At 41.5% G+C, this 15,622-nt stretch overlaps 1 protein-coding gene across 7 annotated transcripts in view; it reads right to left on the reverse strand.

Moving 5' to 3' along the window:
• The window catches only part of NBEA (neurobeachin), a 1,820,918-nt gene that overhangs the window by 990,999 nt on the left and 814,297 nt on the right, over positions 1-15,622 (reverse strand). For all 7 annotated transcript variants that reach the window (XM_086935110.1, XM_086935108.1, XM_086935109.1 and 4 more), the window contains one exon: positions 13,333-13,460. In XM_086935110.1, the coding sequence (XP_086791236.1) occupies positions 13,333-13,460 (128 nt within the window). The remainder of the gene's footprint in view (positions 1-13,332; positions 13,461-15,622) is intronic.

Below are 15,622 nucleotides of genomic sequence, written 5' to 3' on the forward strand. Positions count from 1 at the left end.
GAATCATGGCACTGTAATTGTTGAGGCAGGATAATGTTACTCACTTGGAGTTAAACAAGCACTGGTAATGCAATAGGTTGGGCTTATGAATGAAAGGCTTTTGAGTCATTCATACATTTAGGCACTAAGGGCCATATGTCGCAATTAGGGCAGTGTGCCATGTAGCACACAAAAACCCACATACAAAATAAGGAATCGCAAAATTTGTGATTCCTTATTTTGCTACTGCATTTAAGGAATCAGAAATTGCGATTCCTTAAGTGCAATGTAGGAATCACCCAAGTTGTGCAAATTCTGGCTTAAGGAATCCCAAAATACCACCAACTTCAGGTTGGTGGTATTTTGTGATTTCTTAGAAAAATGCACTTTTTGGCATTTTTCTAAGTGGCATGTGGGTCACATGCATGCCCTGAGGGAATGTATGTGGGCCACATGTGCACACATGCATGCTAATTTCAGGGGTGCGAAAGGGTGTCCTAATGACACCTTTACAACCCTGAAACTGCCTTCTCAATTTGCGATTCTCTAATTGAGAATCGCAAATTGAGAATGTCTTCCCATTCATTCCTATGGGCCTTCTAGCCCATAGGAATGAATGAGAAGGTATTCCTGATTTGCAAATCTCAATTTGCGATTCGCAAATAAGGAATAAGTGGGATTCGCAAAAGATTTTGCTAATCTTACCTACATTGCGTTTTGCGAATTCTCTAATTGCGATTCCCTAAAAATCGCAATTTGAGAATCTCAAAACACAAATTACCTAAGTCATTTAATATGCACTCTGTCACTCATTTTTGCACTCGTGCATCCATCCATTCATCCATCTACAACTCATTCGTACATTCACACTCTGACAACTACAATAAACAAACTCATCAACATATGCAATATAAATTAAAAGGATACAAACAATAAACAAAAACTGACATCTGAATATGGCAGGCATATGCTTGCAATAACAAAACTAAACATAGCAGCAGGTGTCCATCGTAAAGTGGTACAGCCCTTAATCTTTAGTTTTTTCAAAGTTCCAGCATGGCCGTCATGTTTAGAACCAACATGATGGCTGTCTTAGAACGGTAAAACAATAATTAACTATGGACAACAGCATTACATAATGGTCACCAAGTTTAGAGCATGTGGCCCCATAGGATGGAGGGCACTGCAAATGAAATGAGAGGAAAGAAAGCTGCCCAGTAACACCGACTAACAAGCTGTGCTATACTCTTTTCAAAATACAATTAAAAAAAAAGGAGAAGCAGAGAAAGGAAGGGGAGTTATACATCGAGCAAATTGAAAACTAAAGGAATTGACAACCTGCCCTGAGACTGAAGTACACTAATTTTCACATGGGTGTGCACATGTAATGAGAAAACGGCACCTTGCATCAGAAGAGCGAACCAATGATTGACATAGTCTGAACTATTACCTCATGCAGTACACTGCCATGGATAGAAGCAGACTGTACATGACACTCCAAAACACACAAGATGATGGACGGAATGTTGCACAATGGCAAAACATTCACCCCCAGTCACAGATCTGGGTTTAATCCATTGTTATTTTGCTCACCAAGCCACCCCAGTTCAGACATGGCCGTATGCAAATCAGTCTTGACCCTGTGCCTCATGGGAACAGTCCAGACCGAACTGCCAAGCCATGTCTTCCCTGGACCAGAATCAAGTATCCTAGGACCGGTTTCTGGCTATCAGCAGTCTTCAGCCAGGATAGCTTGACTCCAGTGGCGTAGTGAACACGGGACGCACGTCTGGGTATACACTTCCCACATACGGTGAACAGCAAAACACAAAAATGATGGACGGAATGTTGCACCATAGCAAAATATTCACCCCCAGTCACAGATCTGGGTTTAATCCATCGTTATTTTGCTCACCAAGCCACCCCAGTTCAGACATGGCACTCCGACAGACCAATGGCAGAAAAGGGCTGATCCAGCTGCGGTCAGCCAAAACTGTATGGATTTGTTGTTCACAACACAGTCCTAGCCCTGGACAGAGCTATCGACTTCAAGGCCCTCTATGTATCTATATGGGTGTATATTTTTATATATGGGTGCATTTGCAATTTAGCCGTTTTAATGATTTTTTTATTACAATGTCCTGGAAGACAGTCAGCCTGTCAGGCCTTCCAAAGAGGGTCTACCGGGGATTATTACAGTGCAAATCTTCTATCTCTAGAGTTAGTAAAACGGAGAGCCAACACCAAATTCCTTCCCTAAAAAAGTAATCTGAGATTATATTTCATGTCACAAAATACCCAACTGCAAACTTTAACACAGAGCAAAATTATTCAACCCTTGAAGCCTATTGGATTGCACATGTTACAATGTAAATACATCAGGCCTACTGGCTTTGCTGTAAATTTTCATAACACACAGGTGAGACCTATAGCATCTTAACAAGTTTTTTCTAGTGTTAGGGAAAAAATGGTTTTTAGAGGTCAGAGAATGGGCGCACTGCCAGAATGGAAGCACTATAGGATAGAGTGAACGGTGGTGCAACTGGGTGAGTGGACAACCATATAACCACCCAAAGGAGAAGTCAGCTAGCTGTACTAATCCAACGTAAAAGTGAGAGACATACCCTATGCACACACTCAATGAGTATAAGAAGGTCACAATGTGGCCATGAACAATTTAGCAATTAGATGCAGAGGAACAACAGTAAAACACACAATAAAGCAGTTAATGCAAAAGAATGAACATATATAAGCAAAAAAGTCTTGTTGTCTTGGTTTAATTTATCACAGCTTGAGAACAACCAGCCGACACGTGTTTCATCGCATCTCGCGAATCTTCAGGGCTCTGAATGGTTGTGCTTGGACCAAGAGGTCGCTCTTCCGGTGATAATTCCGACCCGGAGGGGCCCAAGACCAGTATTAAATTCAATAGTCGAGTTGAATTAATTGGCTGACAAGCGTAATGCGCTCTTATAGGTCACCCGGGATAATGGTCAAAAATTGTTTAGATCGTTCCGTATCCAAGTATTCTTAAACAAGGGCTGAAAGAGGTCGCTCTATGGCCTCGTGCAAGTGACCGTCTGAAGACGTCTAGTTCGCTTCGTATCTCCCGGGTGTCTGTGTTCGTAGTGCGGACCAATCAGGCCTATCAACATTATCATTGGCTTGTCACTATAACAATATCAGGCCTACTGTGTTGAGCTTCAACGTTCCTACAAGGCCACCATCAGGCATACAGTTATAGAATTAAAAAAAGTATACAAAATTACAGATGACAAAGCAAAATACTATCTCTTCTAAGAGGGTCTGATATAGATTCTCAACGTGCAAATTTTCTACACCCACGTTCTGTTACAGGGGGGTAATCAACACCAAAATTCTTACCTAATATGGTAAACTGTGAAAGTCCATGTAGCAAAATACCTGCCTGTAGGCTTTAGTACAGAATAATAATTCCACCTTAAATGCCTATTGGCTGAACCCTGTGCTTTTAACACTAAATGTGTCAGACCCACTGCCCTTATTGTTGGTGTCTACTGTAGGGTGGCCCTGTTTTACCTCAGAACCTGGGCTCTATATACTATAATACAAAAAAATCGTTCTGTTGTATTCATTTTAAAAACAGGGAGAAAATAAATTCACCTTTCCTTCATATAACACACAAGGGTAAAAACTCAAAAGTAACAATTTATGGAAAAAATATATTGATACAGTTTACAATATTCTTGGAAAAAGTGCTCTGTGATTAGTGCATTACTAAGATTATTGAAGTCTCTACAGTTGGGACTATCCACTTGATTCCCAAAGCTGTTGGCCCAATGTGATGTTTTAGGAACACAGAAAAGATAAGGATTCTGTTGAAGTTTTGACCTGCCAAGTAAACTTGTCGGACGTCCATCGGGGAGGTTCTTCGAGGTCTTCATAAGGACAAAAAAGAAACACCCAAGACATCTTGACATACATGTTGTTGCTATTCATGTAATTAAATCAGAATTACATTTGTGTCTTCTTTTCTAGTGAAGCCATTGAATGGAAAAATTTGGAAAATGACCCAGAGTTATAATATTTGGGCAAATCCAGAGGGATGAGCAAAATAACTCAGAAGAAACTCAATAGGAGTCGCATCCAGCTAGAGAGCTAGAATTCACTAACAGTGTCACTATCTCTTCTACACAGTGGCGGCTCTTCCTCTATTGCGGATGAGCATCTCCCCATTGCTTCTAAGGAGTGTGAAGTAGAAACAAACTGATTATAACTTTGCGTTACTATCATTTTATGCATCTGTTCTTCTTTGCCGGCGGGCGGGGCTGCTGTGCTCTTAGAGCGGGGCAGGGGAGGAGTGGTTTGCCCACTTTTAATTGCATAGGATTGTTTGGCTGGCCCTGTACAGTCATGCACACTTTCCCTGTTCTCCATGATTGGTCAATGGGGCCTGGCTGTGCTTCCTGTTCCTCGAATTCGACAAGGAGAGCAGGAGCAGAGACCCGGAACCCGGTGGCAAGGTACGTTTATTTAAAAAAATGTTTTTGGAAATATTGCGCATCCCTGTCCCCACTCGACTCCGCCCCCTTCCCTTGCACACGCCCCAGCACCACCACCAGCGAGCCATGGCTTCTAGAGTATTTTTTCTGTGACTGCCTTTATCGTAACATTACATAATAAACAGATCAAATCTATTGGATGTGGCATAACGTTACCCAATGTACTTTACGGCTGGCTTGATACCATATCCAACACAGGCCTGTTTAGGCGCACATAAACTGGCAGGCATTCAAAAAGTTGTTATAAATTACAAATATGTACAAAAATGCATCTTGCAAGACAATATATAGCTCTTCTCAACAGAGCCTAACAAGAATCATCACAGTGAAAACCACACGATTTGTCACTATGGGTGGCCAACATGAAAATACTTGCCGGATATGGTGGTCTGCGAGATTACATGTGAGAAAATGACCTGCCTGTACCCTGTAATACAATGTGATAAAAACCCGCTGTTGAAAGACTGCTGATGTTAACAACTGCTGATGTTAACAAATGCTTTACCAAATACATAAGCTAGGCCTACTACCTTTGTCATAAACGTCCGTAATAAGCAGATCAATGTTATGGAATCATACATAATGTTTCCCAGTGCAGGAATCAGATCTATGGTTTGTCACCATACCAACTCAGGTCTAACTGTTTAAGTGCAAGCTTTCCCATAAGAAAACCACCAGGCACACAGTCCTAACATTACAAAGATATACCACGTTAAAGTTGGTTCAGCAAAAGCCTCTCTCTCCTTAGAGGGTCTAACAGGGCAAATATTCTTGAGGCAGGGTTTGTAATAGGGTAACAATACCCAAGTCCTTACCTACTATAGTAATCAGTGAGATTCCATATAACAAAATCCTTCCTGAGTGGTGTGGCGTTTGTTCAGGATAATAACAATCGATTGATTGTTAACATATCTTTTTCACAATAAATATGCTAGGTTTTCGGCCTTTAAGATAACATTTTATAATATACAGATCAGGCATGATCACTAGCTTGCCACCATAACCAACTCAGTCCTGCTGTATTGAGTATAAGCTATGCCACAAGCCAAGAAGTACAACACAAGCACTCTTTTCAGTGGAATCGCACATCTTCGGTCCAATCAAATCCTGTGCTCATGGTAATCAACATGTGTGTAGAGAGTAGGCCCCTCTCTCAATGGCACTTTGAAAGCTCTTTTTTTGGGTGATCACAAAAGGCACAACAACAGCTGAAATGTCAAGCCACCAGGCCTAAACTATATAAGCATCAATAGCTAATGACACTCTTATTCACATCTAGATTGTATTATCTTCCCAGGAAACAAATGGACTACGTTACAGAGTGGATAACATAATACAGGCACTCACATTATTTAGACTAAACAAGATTAACAACAAGCATTGGCAAAACTAATAGTTCTGGTCTTGGCGGGCTAGTGCAAATATTTTTGTTATGTTTTGCAAGCATATGCCACAGAGATAAAAAGAAGTGGTAGCCCTATACCTGCTATACCTGCAATAGAAATTTTAGATGTAAAAATTATACCCATCCCATAATTTTCATTGAGTGGGACAGGTGCTTCTTGGCATACAGATGCGCTTAGAACAGACATACAAACCCATTGTATTGTAATGCACAACGATGTAAAATAGGATTCTTTTTTATGCAAATAAAACGAATTTCGTAACGCGCGCTGCATCGCATTTTGCGATGCACGTCGCGCTACGAAATTCGTTTTATTTGTTAAATCATTTACTTACCTCCGTTTATCCATATTCCGGTTTTTAGCATCCCCCCACCCTGCCCCTACCCCGCCCCACCTTTCTGCCACACCAGAACTCCCACCACGGGCTGTGGCTGGGAGAGACTTAAAAACGAAAGAACACCTGAAACTTCAGCCTGAAGGTGGGATAAACGCCCTCCGCTACTTTTCTAATGTATGATGTGTGTCAACCCTCTTGATAACCGTATCATATTTTAGTGAGTTTAAATCACTAACAACACCCGAAATGAGGAGACATTATAAATAATCCATATAAATAATCTAATAAATGTTATGATTTTTTCTAATTTCACCAAATCCTTTTTTCATTCCCTTGCACATTCTGATATGAATTAACCAAGAGTTCAATAAAAAAAAAAACAGTTTCTTGTATCGCAATGTCATCTTCTAGAAATTAAATCCACATTGTTGTAAATTAAATCACAATCCTATGTTAATCTCAGTTAGAACTTGTTTCATGAGCTTTTCAATGCTCAATCTCGGGAAACTTTCAGATAGGTGTTATTAAACCAGCTTCAACAAGAATCCCTGTCTTGTTTTTATGTTACACATCTTGAAGACGGGGAAGAGAATTTATTTTTCACTTAAAATGAAAGGGTGAGAAGTGACTTGGACTCCGAGTTCTTTCCATGAATCACAGTAGATTACTATCCCCAAATTACACTGTGGTGCAAAATGTTGACTGCTCTCAAACTTCATGTCCTGGGACCATCAACATGTTCATGACTTTATCCTTTAGCCATATAAAACATTTACTTTGAAGGGAGCAGAAAGGATCTGCTTTCATTATTTTTGGCATGTTTGTGATGATGATACTTGTGGCATTGAACAGGGACCAACTTTTTTCGCCCATAAGATGTAGCATAGATGATTTTAGTCTCTGCTCTCAAGATCGCCATATCCATTAGGACTGCCCCAACGCTGCTCCAATGTAGGAAATAGTCGGCTCTTTAAAGACCCTACAAATAGTCAGCTCTTTAAAGACCCTACATCACATTGCAGTAACTGTACACAACCTACCTTCATCTCCTATTGCTTGTTGGCTTTAAGCTTGTCTTTGACCATGTACAGTGTTCCGTTGCCTTGTGCTAGGGTTGCGCTATAGAAATAACTTATACGCACATACAGTGGCTCAGTAATTGTCTCTGTATAGGCTTCAGACGTCTTTGTTCTCCTGCAGATTCTATGTTTGATTTCCTTTTGGAGTGATTTCTTCTATAAGGAGGGAATGATTCTGAAGTTAGCTGATTAACTGGAACAGATACCTCAGTTTTTGCAACCTCGTGAAAAGAAAGGGTTGCATGAGTAGTATTTGGGTTCCAGCACTGGGAACAGGGGCAGTGGTTGTAAGCGTTTTTAATGTTTCTTGGGAAGGGAACTTGTTCTGTAGGCAGGGGTCTTCATCCATGATTTCTAGGGGATATAGTTTGCCTCTTTCTTCATTCCAACTACTTTTTAAGCGCCTGCAATTTATTTACTAAACTGGCTATTGTCTTCTTTGAGCTTCTGCTATTGCCACTGCATCACTCCCCAATGACCGGGATCTCTGTGACTCCAGGACATATCCCTCCTGCCTTCTCACACAACTTAAAATGCTCTCAGTTGAAATCATTGCATGTTCTATAAACACCTACTTTCTGTGTCCTGATGGTGAAGGTTATCTTTCATCCCAGGAAAACATATCACTTCTGCTTCATTTTCCTTCTGGGATCTCCTCAACAACAGCTGTTTCCCAGTGGTAGTATTCAGACGAGTATTTGTAAGAGTACTGATAGAGGTATTTGCAAGGGTATTACATTATTGAAAGTGTCCTAGGCTCTTGATCTAGGTGTTCATATGCTTCCCTTTCCTCCTCCAACCTAATGTTCCAGGATGTCTCGCAATAAGGGCCAGCACGTCCCTAAAGCTATGATCCAGATGTAGGGGGGACATTGTGAAACCTTCTTATGCCAGCTGCAATAAAAGAATGCCGGTCACCAACTGGGAGAGAATCTATCTAGAGCTTTCAGTCTGCCCACATGCAGGGCTAATGGTCAATGTCGACTGAGCAGAGGGGATACGAGTTGGCTTTGGTGAGGAGTGTGTCACTTGTTGTGTAGGTTTTGGAGGGGAGAGTTAGTCCTTTGCATGCTAGGTTCACCAATTCAAATCCCTCAGGGATGTATTGCTGTGCTCGTGTCATAGCATGTGAGGAAGCCTGGCGCAGGCTGCACCTGGGGCTATTGCTTTTCTTAGGGTACCTCAAGAGGTGTTCACCTTTCTATGAGATTTAGCCTGTAGTTTGGCAGGCCTCCTGCACGCATCTTTGCAGATTGCGCTCATTATTTGGAGCTCACTTGGCATACCCCTTAATATCTTGATAAACTCATCAGAACAGAATTTTTGAGGGAGCATAAAGGAGATGTCAGCCAAGTAATACTAGTGCTGTCCATGGCTTATCATCATACAATACTCAGAAAATAGCACTTTTACACTACATGTTCAGGCATAATAGAAAAAGGAGAAAAACAAACAGCAAGGATAACCAATCATTAGCGGGTATACATTAATCGTATGTCCCACTAACAATCTGCAGGAAGCATGCACGCATTCAGCTTATTTGGATGCATCCCTTTAAAGGCAGCAGCGAGCAGGTGCTGCTCTCTTGTTATCGCCCACCACAAGACAGAACGCTGCCTCCTGATAGGACCCATGCAGGGTCAGAGGGCTTAACACCTTGGCTGCTCGAGATATTCTTCCCCTGTGCTGGACCACAATAGAAACGGGTGTGGTCATGACGAGCTCAGCTCGTCATGAGCACACGAGAACTGGGCCTCATGACGAGCTGAGCACGTCATGAGCACCGAAGTTAAGGAAAGGGCATCTTTGGGCTCTTCAGGCATCTCTGATATTTCTAATCACAGCCCCATAGGTGAAGGATACGCTGTACCAGCACACTCAGTAGGAAAAGCTAATGTGCGCACTCTAAAGCATGGCCACCGCTGCCGTGCCTTCATTATGATGAGCCTGATTCAGAAATCCTGGCACCAGTGTCAAAGTGTGCTGTGCAATGCCTTACATTAGTTTTAAGGTGCCCTTATGGTGCCACTGAATGACATTATGGTGGACTGCAATAGATCAACAAACATTGAATTTCTGGCTTCAAGCACTGAAACCACTATGGCTGATTCAACCCTTCTGAAGTTGTTTGAAACGTCCACTTGTTGGCTTTCCTTGGAAGGCGATGAAGAAACAGTGTTCTCTCTGCACTGCTTTAGATATCCACATACAGGTCATGTTGAATGCACCATCGAGTTGAGGGATTTTGTGAGTGATGCGCAGGTATGGCGAGTTCGGTTCTTAGACAGTGCTCTGAGCCAGTACTAAATAGGGGTCTGTAATTTTTAAAGGGACATTTGTAGCCTTTGACGGATCTCATGATGGATGGATAATTATATCTAATGAGAAGGATTTATTTAAGTGTTGATAGGAAGTGCTAGCACACTGATTTCCAATGTTATTTAATTTATGTAGCAGATTACCCAAAATAGCTATTTCTGAATCAAAAGTGCATGAAGCGAAGAACTGATCCAAGAGGCAATTCACATTAAACATCTGCTTTTCTCAAATTTCTGCAGGGGACGCATTCTGGCAAGTATGCATGACAATGCACAAACAGAAATGGGTAGGGGAATGAGTATTTTTTTTTACACAGGGATAAGTCATATATTTACATATGTTGTTAATTGTATCAAAAAAAATATACTTCCTAAGTCTGGGAACACTTGAGCAGTGGGTCTCTGAATACAAAGTTTATAAAACGAAGGAGATACCGAAGAAAATAAGTATTGACCAAGGCAAGATATTTACATATATATCTACGGGGTATACCCAACTCAGCCTCCTGTATCTAGGTAAAGAACACAATCCTATACAAGAGAACAATGATACGGACGAATTGATATGTTACTTTTATTAAAGTGTAGGGAACAATCAATTACCCTCACCTTAGTCCTTCAATCTTATAGACATGTAACACCTACATTGATATAGGGCACACATACATGATAGAACCGGTCTTCAAATAAAGATAAGATTACATTTTACAAAGACATGCAAATGTACATACAGAAAAAAATATATATACACAACATAAACACTAATAAAGACAACGTAATGTTACCAATACCCTAAAGTATGTTTATAACATTAGTGTCTGCCCATGTATCTAATCATACGGTGCAAGTTTGGCACACGCGGAGTAATTTAAAAGGACCGTAATTTCTGACCGGCTTGAATTTGCACAGCTGACCGGTGAGCATATATTTTTATATTTGTAGCTCTAACGCGAGGATATCTATTGTGGGCCGTCATTTTGTTTTAACTTGAGTCTAAGTCAGTGTCTTTTTTTTTTGTTGGTACAAGAGGGTGATGTGCATGATGAGACAAGGGACGCAGCTCAGGGGCGCACGGGGGAAAGTACTCCAGGGAGCTGTGAGTAATATGCACCAGTGGATCACTGGGTTTTGTACAGTTCAAAGAACAAAAGCGGGTGCCTTATGAGGGCACACCTTGGTGTGTGGCAGTGGTATGAGGAGATGTCAGACAGGCATCAAGTTGTCCCATGCTTGTCGCGAACAGCTCATACAGTCCTGGTTTTCACTTTGAATCCTGGCACTTTCTGTACTTTTGCTATTATGAATGCAGGTATGCAAGTACCAGAATAAGATGAACAACTATAAGAAAACCTGAAAGGATACTCACAACCTAACATTTGGACAGGAAAACAAGGGCATTATAAACCTCTTTTCTATGCACTGGAATGATTATGTTAACAGTGGGTGGAAAAGAGTTGTAGGTAAATACCTTAACTGAAAAAGCTCATTTTGAAAAGGCAGCCACATACAGACGTAACAAAAATAGAAACATACAGACATGGTCACCTACATACACACACCTTTGATGCATGATGTCCCACGTCATATATGAGAACTACAGTCAAGTCCCTAGCTTTTTGAGGAGCAGTATTTGGTCAATTGGGTTTTAAAACTCCATGCTTACCTTGGTGAAAGCAAAACAATAAGACCCAGAATGCAATCTTATGTGTCTAAAAGTAAGAACCAAATGATGGTGCAAAGTATTACAAGAGCCATTTGACGGCCAGGTATAGGAGTAGATGGATGTAAACCCCATTTCATATTTTTGAAGGGCTAATCAACTTTTGGTTTAATGCTTTATCACTTTCCGTATCTTTTAAGGGTAGGAATTCTGAAAAACAAACTTATCCAGACAAAACTTTAGTAATATTCATTTACTCTGTTTATCAGATGTTTTCATAACCCTAATTTACTTTTGAAATCTGAAGTGAACAATCTCATGCAATAAATTGTTGTAATGGGATATGCATGTAAATGGATCGCTGACACTTCTTAAGTCAAAGCACGGCCTGAATTAAATGATTTCAGTGACTTACTTTGTACCGGCCCTGAGCCAATGGAAACAGCAGCACTGCTACAAGAATGCTGTGAACAAGCAATGCTCCATTCTCACGCATGCAGCTGGCAGCTACAGCAACTGCAAAGCCAGCAATCCAACTCCCAGCCTCACAGCCATATTAGCTACCACAGCCTTTAGGGTTGGCATCAATAAATGCTGTTCTGCAGAGCTGAGTAAACATGAAGCTAACAATGTCTAGAAGACTTGCTGCTCCCATGAAATTGCAAATAGCCTCACAGGGTCCAAAACCGCAGACTTCCAAATGCTGCAAAAAGAAGCCATCAGGCAGAATTGGCATTGCCTAAGTTTTTCCCATGGAAGTGATGAGCAAAGGAAGAAATTGAAGGTGATGACAAGACAAAGTGACCGCTCACAGCAGAGGAAACATGTTTATTGCATGTTTATTTTGAGCTGACAGCAGTTTTCCCTGCCAATGTTCGTAAGCAGCAAACGAAAGCCTTACATTCAGTGTTGAAAAATAGAAAATTAGAGCAACTAGTTGTATCACGGATCAAAATATTAATTTACCACAAGGGATTTAGAGGTCTCACTGGTCAGAAATGTTTAAAGTTAACAGGCAGAGGATTCATATTTGATGTATGCCAAGCAAGCAGCAGCTGGCAAAGTCGTGGCATGGCTTTGACTGGGATGGCAATGCTGTCGCTCAATGAATTAGGAGGTATGATTGGGCCCCTGATGAAACCCCATTGCAGCTACAGGTTAAGCACATTACCTCGGTCTTCCACAGTGTAATTGACAAGGTACCTCCAAAATCCATGCATTAGTATTATTGTGTGTCATATGACCCAGTCCTGTACTAAAATGCATAACACACTAGGTCCAAGACACCCACCTATAACATACCTGGTTTCCGGTCCCTCAATTACAAATATTTTTGATGCCTTGATCCGGCCACACCTCCTGTACCTTCCAACACTCAAAGGGTACCTATGCAGTATACTGCGGCAGGTGTGTGTGGCCTGTGTGACTTAGATTTACATAAATACAATACTAAGAATTATAGATGGTGACCTTAGAAACATAAGGCAAAACATTCTGCAAGACTGCTTTCACGGCTCAAGTAGACTGCAATAAGGAAGTAAATTGCATGTTTTTCAAGGAGTGTTTTATTGTGTAAAAAGGAGAGTATATTAACAGCAGGGAAGCGAGAATCCAAAAATATGTAAGCATCATGAAAGAACACTAAAACATAAAAATAAATCAAATGGTAATTTAAGGGTAAAACCCTGTAAAAGTCTCCTTGACTACAAAAGGAGCCGGGTATTGTAACACACCATTGTATATACATGTATATCATATAATGTTTTATTGATCTAATAACGTTAACGTGGCAGAATCTTCGCATTTTTAACAATAACATAGGGTGCCCATAGATGAGGAAATCACAAAAAGAAAGTGTGGACATTAATGCATCAAACTCTTGAAAAGGCCGCAGTGCCCCATTACAGTTCAGACACTTGAAGGGAGAGTTACATTATCCCACGGCCGAACATTCTTGCATAAATTAACACACAGGCCAGAACACACAACAGGCAAGAATAATAAAGCTGTACCTTCAATCAACAGCTCCTGTCCGTGACTGCCGAGCAACGTCCGGGAAAGGAAAGGAGCAAAGTCGACAAAGATTTCCCGGAGGAGAGGGGCCACTTTCTCCAATGCTCGCTCCAGTTTTGCAGTGATGCTGTGGGAAAGAAAGCACAGATGACCACCAATGTAGAGCAGCAAAGAGGAGTCACATGAAGCTATTTTGAAAGGACTGTGCCTACACTTTGTAACTCTCACATCCCATCTGCTGCCCTTGCTTCACCAGTGGTAGTGTCAGGACTCTGAGCCTAGCTGGGCAAGTCTGCAAGAACCCAGGCCACATGGAGACTGAAAGTCAAATTCTGCAAGGACAAAGCAAACTTGTCTCAGTATTCCATCTCCACCCCCTTGGGATTTTTCAGCCATACCTGCCTTGAGATGCTCATCTTAAAGCAAACCCGTCCTGCACCGATAATGAAGCCTCCGCCCCGGATCACAAAAACCCAATCTCGCTTTCTTCTACAAAACCCCAGTCTCTTCTCCAACAAACATCTACTGGCAGGCACCTGACCGACCTGCCAGAAATCGGCAACAGACATCTCACCTATAAATACATTTTCTAATATTTTCCTTTTTCCTCCTAGCTAGTGCTCAGAAGAAGCTATAGGTGTACACACTCACCACTCTATGAAACACAATAAATATATTAACAAGTATCCGGTGCGTAATCCTAGTGCAGTCTACCTGTGTTCTCCGCTTCACTGAAACACTAGAATCCTTAATCTTCAAACAACAACACACAGAATATAATTCACCTTCTTCAATCAAATTTCTGGTACAAGCTCTCCTCCATGTCTAAGGTCCCTAGTGCTCACTAACCACAGATGTCGCTCCACCACATTCTCCTGCATGATCTTTCAGCCTTGCATCTCATCCAAACCCATCACCTTCAGTCTCTGAGCCAAGAACGTGGGGATACACACTGACACTGGGATGCTAAATCAATAGATTCGCCACCTTCCCTGCTAACACCCCACACCTTCTGCTGCCCAGTGTCCAAACATTTAACCCAATGGCACACACCAGTGTGGTAAAACCCTAATAAAAACTCAGTTAAGCAGCAAAGCATCAAATGACACATTCTCTTTGGCTGTATTGTTTGCCTCTAAGACACTGGGCAATCGCTAATGACCCAACTCCACAAAGAATAACTCAACATGCATTGCATAGGCCTACTCATAGTCCAGTCTACATTATTTTAAACAGTCAAAGGACCAATCTACTCCCACCGATTCCATCATCAACGCTGTTCTTCAAACAGTATAGCAGTTTCACGCCCGCCATGTGCACCCTGGTACATCTGATCATTCTCTCATTGAGCACCTCTACACTGAAACTCAACATCTCATTGGTCCATGGCCTTCCATCACAAATGCATAGTTATCTTAAAAGCTAAGCTCCTCTATCACATATATGCACTTACAAACCCATTGACCACAAGCCAGTGATGCAAATAGCCAAGAAATGAAATTCAATGTGAACTACTAACCAAATGAATTAATTTCCACTAATGAGAGTTTGCAACCCATCATTTTGCCCACCATCAACTTCTTTTTGTTTTTATGCATCATTAAGTATGGATTCTAAGAGGAACACCTTCTGCTGAAATACTCTGCTGTCAACTAAATATAAATGAAACACTTTCTATTTTTGATGGATAATTCAAAAGCAGATTCCTCACCCATATCCCTAGTTGCCAGACTGGATCCGGAAAACGTTATTAACATATGCCCCTGCATGCATATAGGTGGTGTTGTGCTGCTCTGCATTGATTTTGCACTGATCGGTAAATGACACCTAGAGCCTTGTATAGGTGCCGCCCAAGCATGATCACGTCAGTTCCTATCTTTCCATACCTTCATAGGTGGATATGGAGTTAGTTCATTTTTCTCACCAGTTGATGAGCTATTTTCTTCTTAAATTATCCAGTGTGCAAGGGAATATGTCACCTCCTCAACCATGTAGGGACTGTCACAAACAAAATGCCTGTGGCAGGTCCCCATGAGGTGTGTTCTGGTGCTTGGGGTTGGGCCATGAATCCAAGTCATGCATGGAATGTGCTCCGATGAACCAGAAGGCAATCCAGGGCAGCAAAGCCAAGCTGCAGGCTGCTGAGAACAGACAGCAGCCACCTTAAGGCCGGTCCTGCTAGAAGTCAAGGTCATGGATCCATTCTAGCTCCCAGGGCCGGTCCTGCAACAGGTCTACATCGTGCTCCAAGTCTTCGGGTAAGGTGAAGTAAAAAATTAAGTACAAGAA

The sequence above is a fragment of the Lissotriton vulgaris genome, chromosome 8 (assembly GCF_964263255.1).
Source record: "Lissotriton vulgaris chromosome 8, aLisVul1.2, whole genome shotgun sequence".
NCBI classification, from domain to species: Eukaryota; Metazoa; Chordata; class Amphibia; order Caudata; family Salamandridae; genus Lissotriton; species Lissotriton vulgaris.